Consider the following 27,817-nt stretch of genomic DNA (forward strand, 5'->3'; position numbering starts at 1 on the left):
CTTAGAATTACATTTTTTTTTTTTGCAGGGAGATTGGCAGATAGCACAAGGTACAAACTCTAGAGAGCAGGACTGTTATTAAAACCATGTTTTTGAAATGCGTTTGGTGACATGGGGAAAGCTGACAGAGCATCAAGGGTTTAAGAGAGCCGATTATCAGCCGTGTGAACCATGTAAGCTTCTTTCAAATGTGTACCACCCACACATGCGAACACATACATGCTTATGAGGCAGGGGTATGTGTGTATATGATCACTCGAGTGTGCATGCGTGTGGGTGAGTGTGGATGGCTGTGCCTGCCTACTGGGACAGGAGACGAGCCTGTGTGTGCTTTGGAGTGTTTAAAGTCATCTCACTTCTACCACTTGCTAACGGTGTGATCTCAGCAGCACACTTATTTGCAGAGTTCTTAAAGATGGATCACAATCGCCTATCCCGTCCGTCATAACTAACCTCTAACATGTATTTTGTTTTCCTTCACCATAGTCATCCAAATAAGAAGAAAATGCATTAACAGATGAACTCTCTCGTGTCTGGGTGGTGTGAGAAAACTGTATTTGTCTTCATTCCCTTTATAGTAAACATACGATGCATTTCATTATGATCAATACAAAAGACTGTTTTTATTTCTTCATTGTTTAAGAGAAACTTTGGTCGTCCCCATTGCTGTCACTGAGTTTCCGGTTGCCTGTGCTCTGGACACGGTGCACAGGGATCTGGGTGCTGTCAAGGAGGGATGTTGAGATGCTCTGTTACTGGGGGCTTAGGATCCCTGTCACCCTTAAGCCACACAGTTCTGTATCACTGAAGTACTGTGTCCGGCCTCCTTCCTTTTAATGATGTGGGATGTGTTTCCTTAATGGACACATAGGGAAAGGATGTGTAAACTCTCTGTATTGTTTCTTGAGTTCCCAGATAAGCTCGGTGACAGTAATGAAAGAGCACAAACCACTGAGTCACCCACTCGGGGGCATGCTTATTGCAGTGGGGGTGGCAAGAGGCAGCCTAGCTCATTACCCCAGCGTGCAGGTGCACTTGTACATTTTCTACAGTCGTTGCCACATGCTCTATGGTATGTATCAGAAAACCACCTCAGGGCGCAGGGCAACAATTGCCTTGTTCCTGGATGCGTGCTCCAAATGCCAGAGATAACAAATGCTCCCAATTTTGAATGGACCCCCTTCTCATGGATACTCCTCACCCGCTCATCTATTTTAGTTCTTATATTTATTATTTTACATGGGTTGTGACTGTGTCTGCTTTTCCTTCAGGCAGCGAGGAACAGCCCCTATCCTTTGCCTTCCATGACAGAGATGTTTAACAACAAAACGCCAGCAGTGATGATGACGATGAGAGTTCTGTTTTGCAAGTCTCTTTCAGAGACCCGTGTTCTGTCTTCCGTATATACTTTGTGTTTTTCCTGTAGACTCTAGCAGAGCAAAGAGAATGTAATGAAGAACTGACGTCAATAGGAGAAACTTACAGAGGTTTCAACCAGCATGACTTCCGGCCCATGGCAGTCATGGCTCTAAGGTGGTCGAATCTCTCTGTCACATAGTGGAAGCCAGATAAGTATCGAGAAGGCCAAAAGAGCACTGTAGGCAGGATGAATACACAGTGTGCGCAAGGCATGGCTGGTAGGTAGACACACCCTTTACAGGGGGCTTCAGACAGTGTGTTGAGGAAGCGAAGAACCAAGTTCCGGTAACAGTGTCACAAAGAGGGATTAGACTTGAAATTAGGAGGCCGTTGCAGGATTTTGAGTAGAGCACAGAGATATCTTAGCAGCTATAAGCTGTTCATGGAAAATGCTTGCAAGAGTCCAGTACTAGAAACAGGGTCAACAGCTGTCAGAGTGGAAGTGCAGAGGTGAGCAGAACTGCCGGACTGAGGTACTAGCAGAGGAAATACAAAAGAAAAAAAAAAAGACAATTTGGGGTGATGTCAACAGGATGCAGTGACCTGTCACTGGGCAGGAAAGAATGGGTGGGTGACTCGTAGGCTTTAGGGGTTAGTGAGCACAGACAAATAAAAACAAGTAGAAGCGGCTTGGATGTTGAAAATGCATTGGCACCTGGCAGCATGCAGGGACCGCCTGCCTTTGTCATTGTGGTCTTCTTGAGAGAGAGGTCTAGAGGAGGCTCTGTTGTCATCAGCCCTAATAAGTAACTGACCTGGACCACAAGTAAAGAGGGAAAACAGATTCTCCCAGATGAGCAGATTTACGTTACAGTGGTTTTGAGAATTATACCGCGATGAGTTGTCTTAGTGCTTATTTTGCAGGAAGGGTTAAAATTCAAGTGCACGGAGTAGCTTACTGCCTTTAGTGGCACACCTTGAAACTAATGTATCCGGTTTTGAAGGTGTGTATCTCTTTCTTTTTCTCTTTCTTTCTTTTTGAAAATTGTTCGCAACTTGGACAACTTGCCTACGAGTCTCATTCCAATACAATTTTGAGAAGCAGAATGAAGTATCTCGGGTGAGAGCGAGGCTGTAATGGAAAAAGCAATTCGTCCTTAAATGAAGATGATGAGGCTGGTGCCGTACTGCTTGAAACAGTGCGGGAATTTAAAACCTAAGCGAGATTACATCAAATTCTGCTGAAACTTTTGTTCCATTTGAATGGAATGTCTATAATTGAAGATAAAGGGTTCAACTTAGCAAGGCATGTGATGAAAGAGGCCATTTTTATCACTTTTCTGACTCGTTCCAATTTCTTTCTGCACCTGTGAATGTGTACACAAAGCCATTAAGTCATATTGATAATAAAAATACTAAGCTTATTTTTTTTTGAGACGCTAATGCATAAGAATACTGGCTTGATTTTGTTAGCAGTCCTTCCTGCATTTCCTTGTCCAGAGCATGCAAATCCTTAGGAAAGCTGCGGGCACTCACGTGTAGATTAGGTCACAAGTTCAAAATGATTGTCAGAAGCACTAGGGGAATTTGAAAAACTTGATGCTCCAGGTTTGAAGTAGGTCTGGATGGGAGACTGGAGAGTTGGCTCAGTGTTCAAGAGAACTGACTGTTCTTGAACAGGACCCCATCTTGGTTCCCAGCACCAACATTGGGTGGCTTACAACCACCTGTCATTTCAGCTCCAGGAGATCTGGCGCCCTCTTCTGACCACCACAGGCACTTGCATTCATGTGCACAAACCCGCACACCAGACTCACAGAAACACATAATTAAAAATAAAATATTTTTAAAAAGAAATAGGCCTTGATCTATTTCATTTGGTGATTTTTATCATGTATTTTTAATGATGAGACAATAATTTATGCTATCATATGACATATTCTCCCAGTTTAAGATGACTGTGAACATAAATCGAATAGTACTGTTGATGACAGTATTTACCAGTAGTACTATTGATACTATATACCAGTAGTACTATTGGTTACACTATTTGCAAGTTTTTTTTTTCTGTTTGAGACAGTATTTGCAGTTTTCCATTAAAATTTTTTTCCTTATATTAGTGGTAAAACTCACTGATTCATTTCCCATTATGAATAGTACCTGAACTATGAAGCATTGATGTAAGAGGAGTCAAATTTGATGACGTGCAGTAATCCTATTTCCTCTAATAGAGCTCTAGATCCATTCCCTTCATGTGGCCTTGTGGTCAGCACAGGTCCCTTTTCCTGGCTTGACGCTCAGCTCAGCTCTGTTACTTCCAATCATCTGTGTGTCACGTGCTTGTCTGTGCAGCTTCACGGGGTTGTCTCCGGGGACCTCTCCTGAGGGGAACATGGCCAGAGCATCCGCTGCCCATTAATATTCTGGCATTAAAACGAGCAGACTCACATTCTCCTTGTGGACCTGAAGACCTACATGCTGACTTTCGCCGTCTGGAACTGGGTGTATGACAACAGGAGAGACTCACAGAAGGACAGGCTTCTGTGTGGCTGAGCGCAGTGGCTGCAGGGTCTCCCAAGCTTGTTGACCCGCTGTGTGTTGGCTCTCTTCCCTTAGGCACAGTGCTCTTCTAAAGCTTTGCTTTTGTTATCAGCGAGATAGGATTCTTAACTCAGGGCAGTGTTGTAGACAGAAACATGACGTGTGCATGTAAATTACAGTGGCCAATGTCAAGGAGACGGGGAGGACGCACTGCGTTCTTTTATGGTGGCTGTGGCTACTATTGTGTGTACGGGCTTCCGTGTCTGCTTCCAGAAGGTTCTGCCACATGTGACTCTGGAGCACCGCTTTCATTTGTTCGAGGTTCTGTTTCCTCTGCTGCATGGAAACAGTGACATTTGCTTGGCAGGATTCCTATGAGGACTTAAAGCAGGCAATTTGCCCTGCTGGTCCTTGGGACTGCTGGAGCAGAAGGATGGCTGAGGGTCTTTAGCGGTGTAGTCATCTCTCACAGGAGGCTGAGGAGTCCAGGATCACAGAGCCTGCAGATTTTGTGTCTGGTGTCTCTTTCTAGCTATCTGGCTGAGTGCTTAGAAAAAACATACTGTGTCTTTCATTTTAATAAAGGCCCTGGTCTCATCCAGAACTCCCCACCCCATGATCTAACCCAAACGTAATTACTGTCAAAGACCCACCTGGAAATATCACATGGGGTTAAGGTTTTCGACATGTGAATGCCTGGGGTAAGGAGGGGGACGCATACATTAAGACCACAGCACTAACCATGGCGTTAGCATTGCAGGTTTGCCGTGTTTACTGTCCACACATTCTCTTGTTCCTTATGTAGTCTCATTTCTTTAAAGTCTTCTTTTTTTTTTTAGTTCCAAGGTACTTGCTTGGAACCTTACTCCTCATCCTTTGGGCTTCTCAGAATCTAACAACGCTGTTTTTCTTAAAAGTAAATAAGAAAGCCCGACGAACACAGGAAGGAGAGAATAGGCTGCCCTTGGAAGGGCCCTGCACTGAGAAGGTTATTCAAATACCTAGCCTGGTGCTATCTGGGCTTTCAAAAGGTTAGTACTTTGGAATAAGGGAAGGCAGGAAGAATAGGGGTGGGGCGGGGATGGGGAGTGAGGAGGGACTTGGCATGGCTCATGGAGTACATCAAAGCCTCATTTCAGGCTTGCAGGATTCGTATTAGGATCCACTCAACCTCCCCACATGCCACAGGGCAACTTGGGTAGGGCTGAGGGGTGAGTCCCAAGGTACTCCGGCGTACAGCACGCCTGCATTAACCTGCTATATACTGTAGATGGCATTGATACTGGTTTAGTTTGAAATAGACTAAGATGAACAAGCTTACCTTTCTACCAGAAGACTGGCCCTCAGTTCTCTTATTTTAATGTTTTCCCATTTTTGTATGTGTTGCTGTTCCTTCCTTGTCTGTGGCTTGTGTGTGTGTGTTTGTGTGTGTGTGCGTGTGTGTGTGTCCATTTTCTGGCCATAGCAGCAGCTGCGCCTGAGCTTTGTGCAGCCACTCTGGACTGTTTTACTGAGAACCGTGTCCTCGGCACACTTGCTTCGAGATGACTTTGGTGCGCATCTGTGTGACCGGAGTCTGAGCTCCTGGATATCAGCTCCACTCCTCCACTTTCTCTAGTAACTAATTGGCTGATTTGGGTTGGAGGCGAGATGCAAGCCTCCATTTGGCCAATTTCACAGAGCTTACCTTGAAGCTATTGAAATGCAAATCCAGGCTATGCTTCGAGACTCTGAGAAGTCAGACGTTTGGTTCTTTGTTTTCTTCTGAAAAATAAGCATTCAAAATTCATACACATTCTTTATTCATGTGCTTTACAGTTAAGTTCTGCTTGTGTGTCTCGATGAATCCTATTACTATTATTTAAAATTTCATGAATGAAGCTTTGTATCTCTCTCACTACACTAGCCAAGGCCAGCTTAACCAGTCAGAATACCTGGAAACCTAGGGTTTAACTGAGCTCTTATGTGTGTCTGCGTGTGTGCATTTATATACCCACCCAGGTCTGTGTGTAAGCAGTGCTATTGTTAAACCCCCTCCCTGTGAAATGGGTAGGGAATCAAAGCAACTTTGTGCCGTTTTGCCCTTTTGTACATGACTCTTAAAAGGCTTTTGTGAGATGGAGCCTTGATGTCAAAGCTTCTTTTCTGTGGATGAGAGTTGTTACATTAGTGGTCCTGAAAGGGAGTGTTCTTTCCTGCACTGTCTGCTCACCTGTGTTGTCGAGCCTATGACTTCATTTGTCAAGTTCTTTGGGGGAGAATATTGTATGTCAGTAACATAACTCCTCTGTCATTTGATCTGCTCTGCGATCACCCCCACCCCCAAACTGTCACTGTCTCCCCCTGCCCCAGCTAGTTTCCCTAAGCTGTGGCCACTTCATTCACTAACAAGAAGAGAGTGGTTTTCTTACCTGATCCTAGACTACTCAGCCCTGGTTTGGTAGAAGGAACACAGGCTTAAGTGGAATTCTTTGTTAAGTCTTGTCTCCCTGGGGAGGACTGTTTGTAGTCCTTTGAATTAAGCGTTCTGTCAGTCCGTGAGAGCCAAGTCAAAAAGGACTTGATCAGCTCTCTTTGTACCCTGAAGGTTCTGTCATTTCTGGGAAGGGCTGATGGCTCAGAGAAAATAGCAAATGTTCGTGGGGATGTGGACCCAGATGTACCAGTGCCCTGGTCTGGAGCACCGGAGGTTTTAGAAATTGCCGGGATTGGACTCTTACTGACTTTTACACGTGACCTCCATTCGCATCCACCCCCCCCCCCCATTTGTTGAAGTAGAAGCTGGGTGACCAGCAGCAGTCACACTGAGCGGAGGCTGTATAGCATCATTTCCTGCCTCCCCACTAGGAGGGCGTCCTTCTTTATGTTAGTCCTTCCTGCCATTGTTAGACACTTTCCTCAGGTTGTTCTGAACTGGAAGCTGGTGTGAAGTCTGGCATTCATCCCTAACAGCTGGTCTCAGCCAGTCCGGACTGTGTGTGTTAATGGAACCCTCATGTTCCGTGAGGGTCATGGACGGTTGGATTCTGGAGTCTGCAGATCTCACATCCACACTGGGCTCCATCGCTCCCGGACTCTCATTATTGCTTAAACTTTCAGACATAGACGTATAGTGACTGAGTGTTATTTCCATCTGTATTAAAAATGACGTCCTTACTCTAGGAACACAGCATCGTGTTGATTTGATTTGAGGAAGCATTTTTTTTTTTTTTGGATTTTTATAGCCTTGCCAAAACCAAATAAACAAACAAGCAAAATGGGTCAGTTACATTCTTCTTGGCATCCCATCTCTTCCTGGAATTAACCTGTGGTCTGTGGGGAGTGCTTTAGTGGTCTGGCAACATTACCAGGCCAGTCTTAACAGGAACGTTCAGCCACTCACCCAACAGGTGTTTGCTGTGCACTTTTGGGCTTTGCTAAGCTTGGAGATAATGATGTTCATGCGAGACTGGATACCTCTTGCCTACTGGGAGCTTATGGTTAGAAATGGAACACACAGTGGTCGCTAGGATGGCTTGTCAGCCACACAGTAAGCACTTAGTGACTGGGTGAACGTGTTGAGATGCCATGTGAGCACAAAAGAGGATGCTTGTCCAATGACAGTGGGTTTACGAGAAGCATGAGCACAGAGGTGGAGACTGGCAACTGATTTCCACCTGCTGTTGTTCAACTTTGGGTCTCAGTGGAAAATTTGAGTGGAGGTGTGCAGCAGGCGAAAAGGATCTCATCTGGAGAGATGGGTCCAAAGCCAGCCTGGAGGCCGAGATACAGGTGGTATTATCATAGACGTACTAATTAAAGCCATGGGAGCCGCATCAGAAGTGACCTTATCAGCTCTCATTACACTCTGGGAAATTCTGTTATTTCCAAGAAGGGCTGCTTGCTTGGGAAAAAAACACGCAAGCCATAAAACAGGTATTCATGGGAATTTTGATATGTAGACCAGGGTATGTTGGTGCCCGTGTTTAGACAGCAGAACGCGTTTAAGTTCTTGTGGTTGGACTTACTTGCTAATGTCAACAGAGTGGATGAAGTCCTCCAGTCACAAGGCAGGAGAAGTGAGGGGGGACCTCCCTACATCTGTGGCCTCTGATCTCCACTCTGTACTAGATGGAGACTCTGAGGACAAAGACAACTGAAGAAGGCATTTCTTCCTAAGCTTGTGACCACAAGCTGAGAAGGACCAGTATTAAATGATAAACAGTAGGTCCACCGTCCAGTGACATTTCATGAAGGGATAGATAAACTGATTAACAGACAGTCATGCATTGGACACTGTATAACTGGTCTTCCTCTTCTGCGGGACCTCAGAGATGCTCCCGAAAATGAGCATCCTGTGTAATCATCTTAAATGTTAATTTATTGTGCTCTAAGTGCAAGGCAACATCCTCAGTGTTTCACGTGCACCGTCCGTTTCATTTTCACAGCAGCCCCTGGGGGCAGTGCTTTCCTGTATCTTCAGAGGAGGAGGCAGTGAGCCTCTCATTAATTCCTAGAATTAGTAAGTGACAGCAACTAGCTACGAACCAAGGTGTCAGGGTTAAAATCACAGTGGCCTGGCCTCATCCTTGAGGACCTCACACTTCTGCTTCTCTGGGGTCAGCAGGCTAGTTTGCTGTGACACACTCACTAGAAGTTGGATGCCTAGTACTTGTGTGCTAGGATTTAAATGTGTCCGAGAGTCCGTAAGTCTAGGGCCTGGTCTTAGGTTTAGAGATGTGGGGGCTGATGAGATCTTTCAGAGGTAGAGCCCCATGGAAAGTCCTATGGGATCCCAGTTAGCTGTTTTGAGTTAGCTGAGTCTGGTCCCTCCTACTCTTCCTTGCTGTTTCCCACCTTGTCCAAAGCTCCTCATGGTTGCAAATGGGCTCTTCTCAGAGGCCACCTGATGCTAGCACCTGGCCCTTAAATCTCTGGAACCACGAGCTAAATAAACTTTTTTTTTTTTTTTTTGCCATAAGTAGCCATCATCAAGTTAGAGAGATGAAACATGGAAAGCCAGAGAGAAATGTGGCTCAATGTCTGTGTGTGGCTGTACAGTGAAACAGTCCTGAGCTCACTCACCTTGACTCTTCCAATGGCCTTGAAAAATCTAAGTAATTTTACAATTTTCCAGTGTAGGCTTAAGGGGAGAGTGTGGACTGTGGAGATTGATTCACGAGGGGGATAAAGCAGGCATCAGTCAGAACTGTGGTCTGTGGGAGTGAAGTTAATTTTGATTTTTTGTTGTTTGTTTGTTTTGTTATGTTTTTTCTAGGCTGAGTAATTTGGGACCTGGAAAATATAGGCCTATAATTCACAATTTAAAAATTATGCAATTCTAACAGAAGAAGGTATATTGTGCTGTAAAATTCCTAGAACATTTTCTTGGAGTCTGGAATGCTCTCAGGAACAGTTGGTTGATGGAGAGCCATTCCGGTACACAGAAGTGACTAAGGCCAAAAAGACTTAAAGTCATCGTTGCTGTTTGAACTCACTTTAGCCCTTGTAGGCAACCATCTGAGGGGCTCATGTAGCAAAGTTTGTTCGTTTCATTATGGAAAATGGTTTTGAATTAGAGTTATGCCTCTGCATGGCTGTACCTACCACATCAAGAGCATGCATTTACAGATGTGTTCCCTGGTACTGAAGACCTCATAGACCCCCATTCTCTAGGCACCTTAGACCCTGGCTGCTCTCTGGGAAATATGTTTTCTTGCTGGATTTTAACAGGGAAATCCAGAGCCATGCAGTAGAACAGAGCTGCTCATAGGAAGAAAGCTTGCTCTAGGAAGTTTACAGAGGCAAAGAACCGTCAGGATAAGAAAAGAAACAGGGCCTCAGAGTCAGCCTAAGGCTGCCATGTCATACCGTCCTGACACACACAATCAGTGGGCTCTGTAGTTACGCCAGAGGGTCAGTCTCTTACAGTCTTGAAAAGCAAATCCATTCTCATCCTTTTCATCAAGGCCACTCAAGACATTTTGTCACTTGAATAAAATGCACTCTCAGAGTTTGCTGTTTTAATTTCCTTAAGATAGAAATTTTCTTCTTTCTGTATTTAGTACTTATTTATTGTTATATATTTAATGTGGCCAGTGTGGCCACTGTGGGCACCTAAAAATGAAATGTCTTGCCTTTTTCTTGGCTAACCTGTCTACATATTTACAATGTAAATATGTCTTTCCAAAAGGTCCTTGGTTCCTGAATGGATTAGAAAAGATCAAAAAGGACATGCCATAGAAGGCGAATCTATTATTGTCAATTCCATTTGTCTCAAGACTTTTTCCCTTGAAGAACTGGTGTCTTATGTTCCTAACTCTGCTGGCCTTTTAGATGCCAGCAGGTTTCCACTTGCCTGGCAAGTAACGGTTTACCAGGCATGCCTTCCCCGATGCCCAGCCAGCCCAAGTTACTATAATGTGTAACTTAAACCATGTGTCAGTGATAAATAGCCACGAGGCAGCCTGCAGCATTATTTCTTTATAGCCGCTTGACTATGAGTGCTCTCCAGGATCACGTTCATCACCCAGCTCTCAGATACTTCTCCAAGACGGGTGGAAGTAGCAGCCAAGGAAATCCTGCCTGGATGGCTTGTTGGTTTTTGTTTTTGTTGTTTTTGTTTTTCTTCTTTTCTTCCCTCTTTTCTCCTTCTGCCCAGCACATTTACTTCACAAGCTCTTCTCAGAAATATGGTTGGCCGCTCACTTCTCATAGCCACTCTTGCAGACCAAAGCATGCTTGAGGCTGGGCGTTCACACGTGGCCACTGTGCCTCTCTGAGTATCGTATGCATGGGACTTGCTTTGCATGCGGCATACCCAGCAGTGTGTGCTTCTCATGTCCTCATGGATGAGATGGAATTTAATATTAGGAACCTTGCTGGGTTCAGTGAGAGATAATTACATGCATAATCCCAATGCTGGTTAATTGAGGGTGCCCTTGTTAAAGGCTTCCTCGGTTCTTTGGGGGCATCTTTGATTTATGATGAGGGCTTCACCAGCTGAACAGGCTCAGTGACCTAGAGGTTGAATCTGAAATGTGTTTTACAGAGTTGGTGGCGATTGGAGACTTCTGCCTATTTCCCCCCAGTTTGTTTCATTCTGTCTCCTGTCCTCGCAGGAGGGGAAGGAACTGGAGACAGCCTAAATCCAACAAGACGGTGCTGCGTGCCCAGGAGGCATCTCTGCTCTCCTCCTGGGACAGCCTCCTCCCTCCTCCGGCATCCTCTCTCCCTCTCTCCTCTCCCTTTTTCTTCCCTCTTTCCTGCCCACATCTTCCCTGTGCTCTGATCTTTCTCTCTTTCATTAGCCCCTCCCTGATGCCTCATCTCATCTCCGTTTTCTAGACCTCAGTTCTATACCTTTCTGTCCCTGCCTGATGGCCCCAGCCCTTTGCCCTGTTCTCATCAGACTCCACTGTGACTTCTCAGCCTCCTTTTCTTCTGCCCATCTGCTTCTTGAGATGAAGAAAACCGGTCTTTCCCCTGTTGTGTCCACCGTGTGGCCAGGTGTGTGATAAGTGAGCAGATGATGTTTGTGACTTTCAAGGGCTTGGATGTGAGGTGATCAGTATTCTCTTTGTGCTGTTGGGCCATTCTTTTGTGATACTACAATCATCGGCTATTTTATAGCCAGTGCAGGAAGTTTAAAAAGAATTTCAATTTGGTAAAAGGTACGTATGAAACAGGAGAGCCTCCAGGACCGCGCACAGAGCAGTGGGGTCCTTGGCGAAGCACATTACTTCACAGGCGTGAGGCAATTGTTTGTGCTGGTTACATCAGCCGGAAGAAAGATGATAAATTCTGGATTCTTGTCTCAGCACATCCTGGCTCCCTAAAGAATTCCTGCTGAAGAATTTGCTGCGTCTATCTTTCACTTCTGTTACCCTTCCAGGGTGCAGTTTAAGATCTTTACTGTACGAAACAACAAAAATCCAAATATAGAAAAAAGTATTTTCCTCACCAGGTATAGTCTGGAGTGCTTCAGAATTAGAGAATAATAGGGTTTTGAGGCTCAGAGGACATTTCAGTCTTGATTAATTACTTCATCTTTTGGCTAAGAATACTGAATTGTATACAAGTGATGTGATGGAGCCCTGGGTGTGGAGACAGTGAAGGTCAGGAATGATGTGTGGTCATTCGGGCTCCTTGAGTCTTCTTTTAGGTGGCCACTTGGGCTTCCTGCACGTGACTGGTTTTGTCCTTCTGCATGGTCACACTAAACAGTTAACTATGTAAACATTTATTTATTATGTATACAGTGTTCTGTCTGCACCTAAGCCTGCAGGCCAGAAGAGGGCATCATATCTTATTACAGATGGCTATGAGCCACCATGTGGTCGCTGGGAATTGAACTCAGGACCTCTGGAAGAGCAGCCAGTGCTCTTAACTGTTGAGCCATCCCTCCAGCTTACTTTCTTATCTGACTTGATGTGGTTTGCTTTGTTTTGAGGCATGGCCTTGGTCTATAGTGTCGGTTGGTCTAGAATTCCTACTGTGTAGCCCAGGTTGGCCTTAGACATGGGCCAATGCTCCTCCCTCAACCGCCCCAGGGCCATGTTTACAAGTATGAGCCACCTTGCCTGGCTGTCATAAGGTTTTAAATAAGAGACGAGTACCTAACAGATATCCCGTTGCAGAAAGCTCATTTATATCCTACCTAACCTGAGTCTTCATATTTAGCAAATTCTAAAAGCCGGTCACAAGTTATGGCTTCTATTTGTTGTCTAGAATTTGAATTAATCTGTATTTCTAACTTGTTCTGCTTTATATTTTGGAGAGTGACAGTAACCCAAGACTAGGCCTAAAATGGATATATGTAAAACCAGTGGGGGAGGAGCAGAGGATGGCTTGTGGACAAACTGGAGAGCTTATCTTCTGATAAAGGCATCCAGATTCCATTTGTATCTGGCAAACTCAAGGCTCAAGAAAACATTGTGTGTGTGTGTGTGTGTGTGTGTGTGTGTGTGTGTGTGTGTGCGTGCATACATCCTTGTGTTTGCAATTCTTGTCAGCAATTTTGTGGTGGTGCTGGGATTTAGTTGAGGGCCTATACAAACTAAGCATTTATACCTTAGCTCTCTTAATTACTTTTAAACATTTAAACAAATTTAAGACTTTAAAATAGCAATTGTACGCGAGTGGGAGGGATCTTCTTTTGGAGCAGAGAGTGGGGTTTCCCACGGATGCCGATGTTCAGTGGTTATTATGCTGTGTAATATATTATACTGGTACAGGACCACTATCGTTCTCCATAGATGGAAATCCCGGTCTTTATAAGACAGCTTTACATCATCCTACGAGCAAATGAAATTTTAGCTCAATATCTCAACTTAGTACTGAGTTTTTGTGCGTATGAACTATTATTATCCAATCCTGTCTGTCTGCCTGTCTATGTATGTATATATGTATGAACGTTTGTATGTATGTATCATCTATCTAATCATGTATCTAGCTGTATCTATCTACATACCTATCTGATATTTATGTTCTTCTATGCAAAGACACAGCACAAAGCATGGGCCATTCCTTATGGAAGTTTAATAGGAAAGTGGGCAGGAACAGCCTTCTAATTGATGAGGCCGCCCGGCAATTTGAGTCAACCTGTTAGTTACCAATTTTTGTTACGGAAAATTTAACACCCATAGCAAGAGCCCCAAGGATGCTTTAAGTAGCCTCAGATGCATTCTTTGCACACTGGCCATTGCTCTTACAGGACAGTTTAATTTGTGTGAGCTACTGTTGCTGCTTATTGTCTTTTTCATTCCTTAGGAAATGACTCTTCAGAGTTACCATTTCCTTAATGTCTTAAAAACCTGTGCCACATATCTAAAACTCTTTTGGTTTTAATAGCAGTTACATATCACTGGGTTATTACAGTGTTTGCAGCTTCTCTGTTGAGTCTCCGTTTGTAGCAGTGTTTCCTGGGTGCAGTTTTGCCTCTGAAGATGAGTGGGAGCGAACTGTGGAGAAAGTAGTTTTGAGAACAGTTTCTATCTATGCCCTTCCTTGACTGTTCTCACATTTGCTAAGTGGTGTCTGCTTTTATTGTGTTTTTTTTTTAAGAGCCTGAAACTTCTAGAACTTTGTTCAGTTTGAATCTTCTCCTAAAACCTAAGGAAGCTAATTCCCTGGTATTTTTAATGAATCCTAATTTCCCTCGAGTTAAAGTATTGGGCAAAGGGTGATGAAGTATTTTGAAAATAGACAACAGCTTTATGTATTGATGATTAGCTTTGAAGTCTCATGGTCTTTGCTAGGAACCTTGTGCATTGGTCATAACATTCAAAATGATCCTGGTCGGCACTATTAATCCCATTTTCAAGAAGAGGGGGCTGAGCATCAGAGACAGAAGATTCCCTGGACGTCATGGATTGCATCTGTTTGAACAGACCTGCTAAACTCCTGTGGTCAGGCTCCCTGCTCACACCCTGGTCTGGCCCTGGTGATTTTGAGAGAGAGGTTGATATGAAAGACATTTATTTCGCACAGCTGAGATTTGATGTCGATTGTTTTGCACACTATCTGTCCTTCCTCCAAATTAGGAGGAAAAATAGGCCTTTTACATAGAAATTATAACTGCAGTCCAGACTTAAAGCTCAATGTGTATATTGAGAAGAAAGTCTACAGAGCTGCCGGTCATCTTGAAAGATCAACCCAAGAAAGTGGGAACTCTTTCCACCCTGAGGAGGATTCTCATCTGCATTTTTTTTCATGAGTGAAGACAGGGTACCCAGAAAATGTGAGATGAGTTGGAAGAATGTAATACTGTATTGTGAAAACGAAGATGGGGTGCTGTTTTAAGAGCGACGAGGTCCTTTGCAGTGTAGGATTGATGTAAGGGTGTACACACGTATTCCTATGAGGGGAGAGAAGAAACACTCATGGCCAGCCTGGGAAATGTAGTCCAGCTTCACAAATAAGTCAACAAATAACAGGTGACATGAATATCAATCTCGCGGCTTTTTATGATTCACCAGGCCACAGATTCTGCTGTCTATATTCCTTGCTTTGCGGCCTTGTGCAGTGAGTGGGAGGGTGAAGGTGTGGCTTCTCATGAGCTTGTCCCTTTGATCAAGTCATGTTAGTTAAAGCGGATTTCCCAGGGGAAGGTTAGGAAAGAAGTATTCTCAGAAAGCCTTCTTGCTGAGCTTGTAGCATATATATCACACATTTTCTATATCATAGGCCTTGGTTACACTTATCTGTTTTAGTCTTACAGATAAGCATGTGTGGGGTGTGTGTATGTGGTTGCAGGGGAGTTAAATTCCTCACTGAAGAATTGTTCCTTTTTACCTGTCTTGTTCATTTATTTTAAATGGGCACAGTTTTTTTTTTTAACTTCTTTGAGAATTTGGTACAGTGGATTTTGATCATATTCAGCTCCACACCAAACTTTTCTCAGATCTACCCCCTTCCCTTCCTGCCCAACTTTTGTGTCTTTTTTTCCCTCTCCATCAAAATGGCCATGGTTCTCTGCATTTTCCTATGCGGTGGCTGCTCACTGTGTAGTGGGCAAGCCTGGTGCTGTGGGCAAGCCTGGTGCTGTGCTTTAAAATTAACTGGTGTTTGAGTCTGGTTCATTTTGTTGTGGAATTTTTTTCTTTTGGAATTTTTGTGTACTAAATTTTTAAAAATAAAACAAAAAGGAGCAGGATGAAAAAGCATCTGTTGAGGAGTGAGAAGAGCTCTCCTGGCCACAGTGTGTCCTTTCTACTCTGTCCCCTGGGGACGCCACAGAGGGCAGAAGTAATCCCATTCAGCTACGTCTCTATGCTTATCCTAGACATTACTGAGTTTGGACAGAAGCCACCCAGTCCCACAAGAAGGAAGAAAACATAGACTTCCATGCGGATGATTTGGAAACTATTACAGAATGTTTGGCTATGACATCTTCCAGTTCCCTGCCTCGTGCATTCTCTGCCTGTGGGAATAGCTCACTGAATGAATAAAAGGAAAAGGCCTGATTCCTGTAGGACGTTTCTTGGAGAAGAAAATCAGAATTCTTTTCTAAATATATACTTGTGCCCTGAGCAGATGGAATAAACCTTAAAGTGCCTTGCATTGAACATAAGGTGTGCATATCAGTAAGGTGTGTTTTAATTGTCCTTTTCATGGTTACTTATAGGTTTAGCATTATTTAGGCAACTGTAATGTCATTATTTCAAGTGACTGAAGTTATGTAAATATGTATGCCGCCAAATTTACATTTTCCACAAAAATTAGAACCATGCCATTTTTATTAATTTGTTTGTTGCTTGTTTGTTTGTTTGTTTTTCTAGGGCAGGGTTTCATTATGTAGTTCTGACTGTTCTGCAACTCACTCTGTAGACCAGACTGGCCTCAAACTCAGGGATCTACCTTCTTCTGCCTCCCAGGTGCTGGGATTGAAAGCGTGTGCACCACTACGCCCAGTCTGTTTATTTTTTATTTTATGTGTATGAGCATGTATGTGGGCTTAAGTGTGTGTGTGTGTGTGTGTGTGTGTGTGTGTGTGTGTGTGTGCGTGTGTGTGTGCGTGTGTGCACCGTGTGTCTGGAGGTGCCTGCAGAGACCAGAAAATGGCATCGATGCTCTTGAAGAAGTTACAAGCAGGTGTCAACTGCTTGATAGGTGTGCTGGAAAAGGAACAGATCCTCTGCAAGAGCAACAAGTGCTTTGAACCACTGACCCAGCTCTGCAGACCAATCTTTCTTTCCTTCCTTCCTTCCTTCCTTCCTTCCTTCCTTCCTTCCTTCCTTCCTTCCTTCCTTCTTTCTTTCTAAGTTACCGTTTGTGTTTTGGAGAAGAGCATGTTAGAACAAGACTAGACTTCTGATGCCCTCCATATAGTCTCTATTCATATTGTTGATTGTTTTTGTGAGCTAAGTGATAAACCCCAGAGTTTCTTATCTAGCTAACATTAGATACTGGCTGGGGATGCCATCATCCAAGCTTGGTGAAAGACCTGGTTCAAGCACCTTTGAGTGGTATTGCTGGACTAAAGACCTCAGCTCCAGGCAAGGCGTTGACTTCTTGTTTAATTGGTCTCTCCCAAAAGAGGCTCACTATGACAGCGATGTGCAAGAGGGCATCAGTAGCACAAAAGTCCCAGGCTTTTCTATACTAATCCCACACAGGACACCTCATCAATTTTGATTCTTACAAATTGTCTTAGTTAGGGTTTTTATTGCTGTGAAGAGACACCATGACCACGGCAACTCTTAGAAACAAAAGCATTTAGCTGGGGCTTGCATATAGTTCAGAGGTTTAGTCCATTATCATCATGGTCAATGGGAAGCACGACAGCACACAGGCAGACAAGGTACTGGAGAGGTAGCTGAGAGTTCCACATCTGGAAAGCAGGCAGTGGGAAGATAGTGAGCCACTGGGCCTGGCTTGAGCATCTGAGACCTCAGAGTCCACCTCTGTGAGACAGTTCCTCCATCAAGGCCATACCTCCAGTAATGCCACTCACTGTGAGTCTGTGGGTGCCATTTTTATTCAAACCACCACAGAAGCAAATCACTAAATCCCACATCCATGGAGAGGTGTTTACAAAAGAGGTCAATGCCAGGTTTTTGAATGGCATCTACAACAGAGTGGAATCTAAGAGCTCACAACCTGAGAGATCTCCACAGAAAGAAGCCATTGTCTCTCCCTCATGCATTGCTGTTTCAGCTGCATATGCTGGCATCAGCTGGCACAACAAATGTATGTGTGTGCGTGTGTATGTGTGTGTGTGTGTGTATACATGCACTTGAGACTATGCACGTAAAGCTACATTGAGAAACCCTGTTTCAAAAAAATCAGAAAGAAAGAAAGAAAGAAAAAGGAAAAAGAAAAGAAAGAAGATAACTTTTAGACTTAAACTAGGGAAATTCATTAATTCATTCTCTTCAAAGAATTCTGAAAGCAGATCTGGGTGGAGAACTTGAGGTTCTGTTACGGGAGGGGTTCTCACATATTAGGTTCAGGCAGGGAGAGAGGCACAAGGAAGAGGATGGGGAAGATGGAGAGGCAGTGACCTGTGAGGGATGCCTTTGCCTTAGGACCTCCTGAAACATTGAAGGAGTCTTCGCAGGTGATCCACCAAAAGACTTCCATGAGTTTGGAGAACATTCAGCCACTGCTGAGACTCACACATCTAAGGGAGGCCAAAGGGAGACCTTGGGGGATGACATGGAGGCCACTCTGTTGTCCATTTCAGGTGCAGAGAGGGACCAAAGACTGAGTCTCGGGTGGGACCTTTATTGGTGATAGTCAGGATGGGAGGGGGAGGCACATAGAAGACCTACAATTTAAATAATAACTCCTCTACACTGGAGTTCCCAGGAGTTTTCTGGTGTTTTATTTTACTATTTGCACTTGACCAAGAAGAAAAGAGAGATATGGATCTCGGCGTGGAATTATTAATTGCCCTCACACATGCCGGTCAATGTCAGTGCTGCTGGAGGAAAAGATTAGAGAGCCTGTGTGTTGTCTCAATCAGGAAGAAACACACGGACGGGTGATGGCCTTCCTGATTTTGATTCTGATTTTGTTCTTATCTGACGGGAGTCAAATGCTGTGCATTTGCACAAAGACAGCTTTGGGGCTATTACTGCCGGGTAATCTTTTGATCGTGCTATTTATTAAATCGGAATGTCCTGCTTAAAGTCTCGACCTAGGTAAGAGTTTTAGCTGCCCAGTTACCTAACTGGTTAGTTATAAAGGTGGTCTCATAAAACAATTTATGAAAAGTTCATAAAATTCTGGAAACTTGAGGATGATCTAACAATAACAACTACAGCTGATACCTAAACGTAAGGAATGTTTATGACTCGTCATTTTTCCTTGGATAGCATTTTAAATGAATACAATTAGATGTTGCAACAGAATAGAGATGAAAATGGCTGAGAACCTGCCCCAGTCTTTTATTCTTTGCACTTTGGGTGAGAACCAGCCACCGTTTTATACATCATTTGGTGTGTGTGTATATATCTTGTCTGTATTCTTAGTCTTTCATAAATAGTTGGCAATTTGTTTTCTTGTCCCTCAATTTGTTCATATATATGTAGATATATGTGTATATATACATATCTACATATATATGTATGTATATATATGTATTCCTATTCCTATAGACCCTAGTGCATTCATTTTTAAGTACTGTTTTGTTTTTCTTCATATGACTATTTCTTATTCTTTTTCATAATAAAAGCTATCAAGTGTTTCTTGGGCTCCTTGTTTGCTGTTTACCATGGTGAGGAGTCTTCAGAAGGCATTCATGTGGGGGCCTCTTGCTGTCCGTCAGTGTGCAGTTACCTTTCGTGTCGGGGTAGCAGAATGCCTAACAGGACCAGCCTCGACAAGGAAAGGTTTCTTTTGGCTCATAGCATAGAAGGTATATGCGTGGAGCATCTACTTGTGGCCCATGTGGGTTTCTATCAAAGTAGTCCAACATAAAACCTAAAACTTACCTAAAACCTTGTGAGATTTGGTTGTGATTTGGGGATGGGGGTGGATGGTGGTAGTAATTCAGTTACATGATTTCACCCATGGACTTTGTAGATAGCAGGGTAGTGTGATATCAAAAGGTCGGGCATGGTTGGGAAAACATGGAGACTTGAAGGAGTCAGTAACAACAGGAAGTAGAAAGTTGGAACCCAAAGTGGGCCAGGCTATGACTCCTAAAGCCTGTTCCCTACTATCCCACTTCCTGAAGCTGAGCCCCACCTACAAACTCCCCAAAACAGTGGTGCCAACTGGGACTTATAGGAGACGGGGCCAAACATAGGAAGACACAGGAGTATGACTTGGATATGGGAAGGAAGCAGGATTACTGCATTCTCTGGCATCTACATTTTGTTTGTTGTTGTTACTGTGTTTGGTTTTAAACAGGGTCTTGCTAAGTAACTTTGACTGGCGATGACCACCAGGCTGGCCTTGAACTCAGAGATCCACCTACCACTGCCTCCTAGGTACAGGGATGAAAGGCCTTTACCACTACACCTGGCCCTAGCATTTACATCTTCAGCCTAATCAATATGGAGAATAAACTTGGCAAAGCTCCCAAGCCAGTGTATTCTGCCAGCAGGTCACAGTTTTCTCTTATAGTCACCGGCCCATGGTATTTTGATTCTCCTAAATTTTTACTCTTGTGATGGGTATGAAATTATTTTGTTGTTTCACCTTGGCTTATATACATTTTCTTTAATGTTGGAGATTCACCATAGGACCTTGTGTCTGCTAGGCATCTGTGGTACCATTGAGCTACATACGCAACTTAAGAGTTTGTTTTGAAATTAGTTTTTATTTATCTGATTTTATAGGGGAATATGCTAAGAAATGTAAATCAAAATTCTCTTGCCAGGATCAAAGTGAGTTTCTCGCTGTATCATTCCCTGGTTAAGCATGTCTTTTCTTCACGTGTCTTGTACTGTCTCTGTGCCCTGCTTTATTCCTTTAAATGTGAAGGGCTGCTTTGGGTCCCCAGCTATCCGGTCTGTTTTTCTTAGTGAGTTCTTTTTCTTTCCTTCATTGTCTCCCATTTTCCACAGCCTCCTGGTACTCTTTCATTCTAAAACCTCTTTATGCATGTATTATTTTCTCCTCCGAAATAAGCTTAACACTAGTGCCTATGTCATAGGGTTGTTACAAATATTAGTTAATGCGTAGAGGGTACCGCCGATCCTAGCACATGGTAATGGTGTGTGTGTGTGTGTATGTTTGTATGTGTGTGTCTATGTTCCTGTGTGTGTATGTGTGTTTGTCTGTGTTCCTGTGTGTGTGTCCTAGGTATATGTGTGTATGTTCACATATCTGCAAGAACCTTTCCTTTGCTTCAAGGAACTTGCAAGTTGATTGAAGCAACAAAATCTATCATCCTGACCTTGTGTTATTGTTCCTTAGATACTCCTTGAGCTAGGTAACCCTCAGAGCACTGAGCCCTGGGTCATTCTGGATTAAGTATGCCTTCAAGATTAAGAATTAAGGAGTTAAAGACAAAAGTCCTACAATGTTTCTTTAAATATCAGCTGCATAAGATTAGCACGTTTTCCTTGGCAAGGAACACCTTTTCCTTTTTAGCTAGAGTCTTTTTCGTCAGCAGCCTTTCTTGTTTCTTCTTTCCCAACACTTCCTGTGCTCGCTCTCCCTCTGTCATCTGCCCTCATGTGATTCCCAGGCGGCGGCGGCGGCGTTTCCCTCCTGCCACTTCCCACCCTCTGCCTTTCAAAAAGAACAACAGAATTGTGTCTGTTGGTTGTGCAGCGTGTTTCCTTCCTCTTTTGCAGGCTGTCGGGCGTCTAGGAAAATCAGACTGGAAAGGCTCAGCCTGAGAAAGATGCTGTGGTCTTTTCCGCTGTGGCCAGGAGAGCAGGCTGGAAGAGAACAGAAGGCCTTGCTTTCTGTCAGGTGTTCACAGGTAGCTCTATGGCCATTTGCTTCCTGCCGTCTGCTCATTTGTGTGCAAAGGCTGGCCTGGGTTTTACCTTACATGGGTGGTGGGGAAAACCTGTTGACTGCCTCTGCCTGAAGTGGTTCCTTAGGTGAAGACAGGCCATCTGAGATGTTGGTGGTTCTTGCAGTGCCTGGGACTGAAGCCCTGTGTAGGTTCTGCTGCTGTTTACATAGCAATGTAGAAGGTGTTCAAAACTCCATAGGAACAGTTATGTGTAAAGGGAGTGAATGGAGCCAACACTAGGGTAGCATAAATGAAAAGTTCCTGACAGCTAGCTTCCTTTATACCATTAACAACTACATGGGCTACATGTTGAGTCAAGCCAGATCTATGCTGAACAGATACATGTTTTAATTTTGTCTTCTGACCCTTTGGAGGTAACTATCATAGCTTCAGTTTACACGTGGAGAAGCTGGGGTTCTGCTGGCACACACGGTCAGTATGGAACTCACCATGGATCTCCCAGACATTTTCACTGTGCCACATGGGCTGTGTCTTCTGCTCATAAAGAAACCAAATAGACCTTTGTTTCAGTTTTCTCCTCCATTCTCCAGTACAAGTAGGTTTTCACTGACGACGAGAGGATAAAATGATAGCAGTATGTTGTGATCTGAACCTGAGTCTAATTCTTTTCGTATTTGTTTAAAGTGTGTCCTGTTTGCATCTTCTAAATACTGGGTCCTTGTTTATGAGTAGAAGAGACAAAATCACCCTTGGTGTAGCCTGTGTAAGTGGACAACACGGCTCACTGGCCAGGATGCTGTAGCTCAGCAGCACTTCGTCAGGTAGTCCGTGCTGCAGTTCTGGTGGGGGGTGTGTGTTGGGGGGTCTGGGTGTGTGGGGGTGGGGCATCTCTTTTATAAACGAACCCACATGATGAGCTCCTGCCAGATGTGAGACCGTTTAAACAGCGTCCTCTTGCAATCCGCGAGGCTGGGCTGCCATTCTTTGCGGGGACCATGGTCATTCACCTCATGCCTGCTAAACTGATGAACTCCATCAGAACAGCTCTGAAGAGTCTGCTCTGTCTCCTGCTTAATTTCCACCCTAATCAGGTCTCATTATCAGAGCCTTATTGCTTGCTGGCAGTAATTTGCTTTGGGTGCGACTCAGAGCGGTGTTGAAATTTTTATTTTGCCTTCAGAAAATTGGTTTACCTAAAACATTTTCCCCCCAGATTTCCCTGTGGGGGATTGGTTCTTTTAATTTAGGTATCTTGTAATTTTTCTCATTAAAAATGTGTGGCATGTGATTTCATTAGATATTTTTTATCTAAATGGAAGCGACTTAAGTGGGTTGACATATGTGCTGAAGCGGAATTGCGCCGTTTTCGGAGCTGCAGTCAGTAATTATATCCATAAACTTAGTGTCTATGGTAAAATATGGAAACTGGCCTTTGACATGAAATTCATTAATTTGAATCAATATATAATGTTCCGAAACACTCTGACAAAGGAGCGTTGACTGATAGGTAGTGTGTGGTGTAAGCCATGTTTCTCTGTGGACAGCTAACTATAAGCAGTAATATTTTCTAAGTGGTCATCGATACGGCGAATCCCCAAACACACATATTTTGAAGCCTGTAAGAAAATTGAACTATGACATGAACTCAATAATTGAATTTGCTCATTTAGAAACTTTCCACGATCATGCTGGCTTTTAGACGAGGTCTTGGGATTCTGGACCTCCCTGTCCCCATGCCTGGATCTGCAGCCAGGGTTGAGTGGCCAGGGAGGCTCCCCAACAGTGGCTGGAGACTGTGGAGTCTGTTCTCAGTAGGGTTTGCTCCTCTCATTCTCCCTCAGAGGAGGCCCGGCTCCTGACGTCCTCAGACACGAGATGAGAGGATTCTAGGCTGACTGGCTTGTCTCCTTTTTTAATGTTGAATAACTTGAAAAGACAAATTGAGGTACAGCAGCATCGTGAAGCAACTTTGCATTCAAAGGAAGGGTTTCATTAGGAATCCAATCCCAGGGTTTCTTCGGGCTTGAGACTGAGACCTATGAGAATCACGTTATCGTAAAACCTTAACAAAAGAGAAATCCCGTGATTAGATGTGGGCTTCATGCATAATCTCTAGTCTGCATCCTCAGCAGTTTTTTGAAACGTGAAAGCTACGGGAGAAAAGCACTAGGTGGCTTTTCTACCCAAATTGTTTTCCTCTCTTCATGGCAGATGCGCAGTCCACAGCGTTTCTGAAAGAGCAAACCAGTTTTGAACCGGAAGCCAGGTCTGAGGGTTAAGAAGCGGGTGGGGAGGAGACGGAATGTTGAGTAGGTCATAGACTTAATGGACCCTGGACTGGGGCTCTCGTTACTGCCTGGTGGCTCCTTGTCTTCATGCCACCAGACCCCCTGGTGCTGCCAACTGTGACTCAGAGTTGACGGGCACCTCTGCCTTCTCTTTGACTCCTGCTCCACTGTCCCTTGTGTCTTATCTCCCTCTCCTGTGCCTGTTTCACTCTCTTTCCCATTTCTCATCCTTTTTCTCCCCTGTCTCTCTTCTCTTTATACCTCAGCTACTGTCTGCTAAGGCTTTCTGGCCTTTGGGGCCCTGGCCCCTTGTGGAGATCCCAGCAGGAGACTCTCGGAGGGAAGCAGTAAGAACAAAAAGAAGTATTGCTTGTAACATGTACCACAAACATATGTGTGTGTGTGTGTGTGTGTGTGTGTGTGTGTGTGTGTGTGTGTGCATGCAGTGGGGAAACAGACTCACTGATACAGGACAAGGTTTAACCAGGTACAGATTCCTTCCATTTTAAGGGAGCTGGGAACCAACTGCACACCACCAAGAGAGCCCAACCTCTCCCTCTGTCCTCTTAAGTTGTCACCCACAGACAAGAAGCCACACCCTAAAGCTGCTACCCCTAGGCTATTGGCGGAATGAGTTCCCACAATTGTCCCTTTCCCCCCTTGTGGCCCTGGCACAAGCCAACTGAATGTTGTCCTACAAAATCCCCCCTTTCCAGCTCTTTGCTTCAGGTTTTGGAAGCAACACTGCCCCCCCTTTTTTTTCTTGTGCCTAAGAGCATAGGAGGTACTCAGGATTCGGTAAAATGTTTTTCAGGACCCTTCCCCCTAACCCAACAATGCCTTCTCTATCTTGCAAAATTCTGCCTGGAACCCCAGGTGTGTGTAACTCTGTACTGTATATAAAACTTTCCCTTCAATCACTGATTTAAAAAGTATTTATGGGCATCAGCTGGACGAGGTAGAGAGCAAATGAGAGATGCTTTCTGGTCTTGTGAGAGAGAGGAGAGAGAGGCACATAGATAGTATATTGCAGGGCTTCTCAGCCTTCCTAATGCTGCAACCCTTTAATACAGGCCGTCATGTTAAGGTGACCCCAACCATCAAATTATTTTGTTACTACTTCATATCTGTACTTTTGCTGTGGGAATAAATTGTAAATAGATAACTGTTTCCTGCTGGTCTTTGGTGGCCCCTGTGAACCCTCAAAGGGTTTGTAACCCACAGGTTGAGAACCGCTGCTGTGTGAGGTCTGTTAGGAAGTAGAGAGAGAAGGAAAGTGGGTGTTCATCTTTCAGGAGGGACACGCGCAAGTCTCCTAGACTTAGACAAAACACAGAAAGGGAGGCTTTTCCAGTACCAGTATGGCCAGAGCAAAGCCTGTGACTTTCACGACTGAGGTGGGAAAACCTGCCCTAAATGTAGGCTGGGATCCTAGACTGAAGAAATGGGAGAATCTGAGGTGGCCGCTGACATTCATTATTCACTATGGAGGCGATGAGACGAGCTGCCTCACGCTCCTGCCAGCACTGTTCAACCCTGAGCCAGCATCAACTCTTTATTCCTTAAACTGGTTTTCTCAGGAATTTTGTTACAGCAACAAGAAAAGTAACTAATATATTATATATAAATTAATATTACATATAAATATATTTACTAAACACAAAATACAGTCAACCAATTTCAATAGACACTGTTCGTTACATATATTTAGTATATATGGAACAGCACCAGTCAGTGCACAGATGTTTTTAATTTTGTACTTATTATACATTTTTAGTATGCATTAGGAACTAAATGTGACTAGTATAACAAAGCCATGATTTCAAGATATTACCATGAAGCTCCTTGTCACAATTTAAAATGTTGGATTATTTGTGTGTGGGTTTTGTCTTTGTGTTTTTGAGACAGGCTTTCTCTGTGTATCCCTGGCTGTCCTGGAACTTGCTCTGTAAACCAGGCTGACCTTGAACTCAGGGGTCTGTCTGCCTGTGCCTCCCAAGTGATGCCACCAGGCACAATGTTTGTTTATTTAAAAAAAGGAATCATTTTTCTGAAATAAAGCTGTTTTTAAAATAAGAATATATGTAGAATATTTAACAGCACATGAAGTATAGGGATCTGAGGAAGAAAAAAAAAATGACCAGAGACTTAGGACACAACCTGAAGCATCATTAATAAACCCTTTTACCACATGACCCCTGTCTCACCACACCGTGTGAGCCGCTCCTTTTGTGAGAGTTTTTATGACCTTGTTTTGTGTTTTGTGCTGGCGTGGACCTGGGCATCTCTCTCTGTTCAATAGGCATCCTAACACACAGCTGATCTCAGTGCCCATCACATCATCAGATTAGCTGATAGAGACCAGCATTTGTTTAAAAAGAATAAAATAGACAAGGAAAAACAGGGCTTGTGCTGGCAAATTAATTCACAATCTAAAGAATGAGGATAATTGTGGGAAGGCCCTAGATGGCCTCCGTCCTCTGCTCTTGGGATGTGGAGTAGCTTTTTCCATGGCTTGGTTTCTCCATCTTTCTTGACCTAATTTAAAAACTTGACTTTGAAAAAACGTGAAAGAATTGATCTTTTCCTCCTAGTATTACTAATGTGTAGAAGGTTTAATAAATGATTATGTGATAAGTCCCGTGTGGCTTATAAAACTGTGATGCCACAATGGAAAAAGTGCCCCGTCTTTTAGGTGATACATTACTTCCGGCTTCCTGATCCTGTTTGATATGCTTAATAATTGTTCCGTCTCCCTGGTTTATGAAGTCTCTCAATCTATCTTCATGGAGTATTTTTACCTTCTGAGGTCCTATCTAGATTTCTGTACTGATAGTCAAGTATCTCTGTAGTGATATTTATTTGAAATAAGCTTTGTTGTACTTAAGTATAGTGTTTAATAAGAACTTTGATTGGAGATGAAGGTCCCCATGGCAGTCAAAGACCATCTCAGGCCTGGGTGGAGAAGTTTCCCTCCCTCTGAGAATGCACGTGATGACTTTTAGAATGGGAACCACTCTGAGTAGACTTTGAAGGAGTAGTCTAGGAGCCCTTGAGCAATTTATGCCCCAACTGTGTGCGTTTCTGCCTTCTCCCTTCCTCATTTGAAAATCTCGAGACAGGAAATATCTAAGGATAGATTTTTGTTTTTTTTGAAAAATGAGACTCATGCCGAAAATTATAGGCACACTTAATTTTAAATTTTCCTTGAGGCTCTTATTTTGAGCAAGGGTAACTTAAGTGTGATTTAAAGAATTAGACTTTTATAAATAGTTGGCTGTGAGCAACTAAATTCACTGGGCACCCATTACTCCACACCTGATGTATTGTTTTCCACAAAGCGGTCTTGTAAATATGTTTATGTGTTGCACATTAGGCTAAAGTACTAAGCTATCAGATCTGCGATGTCAAGGGAACAATAATTTCTCTAAAAAGTATGATCTGTAGTGTTAAGGGATGTTAATAATTTCTAAAACAGTTTATCAAATGGGTGAAGGCTTGGTGGGAGCATTTACCATCAAGTGAAATATGTCTCATTAAATTTCTACATTGTGCACACACCAACTCTCTTTCCTTTGTCATCTTAATGGTTTATTTACATAATTGAGGATTGCTGCTTTTGTTACTAGTGGCTATCATAGCAGAATTATTTTGGCTGAGCCTACCTAAGCAAATTTGGAATGTGCTTGTTTCTTGAAACTAATGGCAAGGCATTCTACTCCCCAAGCCCCCCTTCCTTCCCAGCTCTTTACAGCGAAGACCTTTTATTTGCATATGTAAATAAGCCATTTACTTCAGAACCCTGTGGGACCCACCCAGGTCCAATCTGTTATTTTGCTGATGTTGATGTCATTAGGCAGGAGGTAAATGGTACCCAGAGATTGATGTCTCAGTCTGGAGTGACAGATACCAGGACTCTGAGGGCTGCTGTTTAGGAAGACAAGCCAGTTCTTGGGATGTGGCAAATGAGGGAAAAATGAAGACACAGATTTTTGCCTTTAGTGTTGGCGTGAGTAATAAGAGTTTACTGTTTTTCTTGAATATAGAAAACTATCCAAGCAAATAAGTGTGTTTATTGTTGCTATAAGAAAAGAGCTGAGAAGAGACAATTTATAGGAAATACGTAAGTTTTGCTTGCCTGTCTGTCTGCCTACCTATATCCTCTCATCCATCCATCTATCTATCTATCTATCTATCTATCTATCTATCTATCTATCTATCATCTATCTATCTATCTATCTATCTATCTATCTATCTATCTATC

At 43.6% G+C, this 27,817-nt stretch overlaps 1 protein-coding gene across 11 annotated transcripts in view; it reads left to right on the plus strand.

The window, feature by feature from the left end:
* Mast4 (microtubule associated serine/threonine kinase family member 4) overlaps positions 1-27,817 on the plus strand; it is a 905,780-nt gene that overhangs the window by 570,904 nt on the left and 307,059 nt on the right. For 2 of the 11 annotated variants that reach the window (XM_050160402.1, XM_050160403.1), the window contains exon 4: positions 21,135-21,265. The exons of the other annotated variants lie outside the window; for them this stretch is intronic. In XM_050160402.1, the coding sequence (XP_050016359.1) occupies positions 21,135-21,265 (131 nt within the window). The remainder of the gene's footprint in view (positions 1-21,134; positions 21,266-27,817) is intronic. 11 annotated transcript variants of the gene reach the window in all.

This window comes from Alexandromys fortis, unplaced genomic scaffold, assembly GCF_014885135.2.
Source record: "Alexandromys fortis isolate MF-2015 unplaced genomic scaffold, M_Fortis_MF-2015_v1.1 scaffold_76, whole genome shotgun sequence".
In the NCBI taxonomy this organism is placed as follows: domain Eukaryota; kingdom Metazoa; phylum Chordata; class Mammalia; order Rodentia; family Cricetidae; genus Alexandromys; species Alexandromys fortis.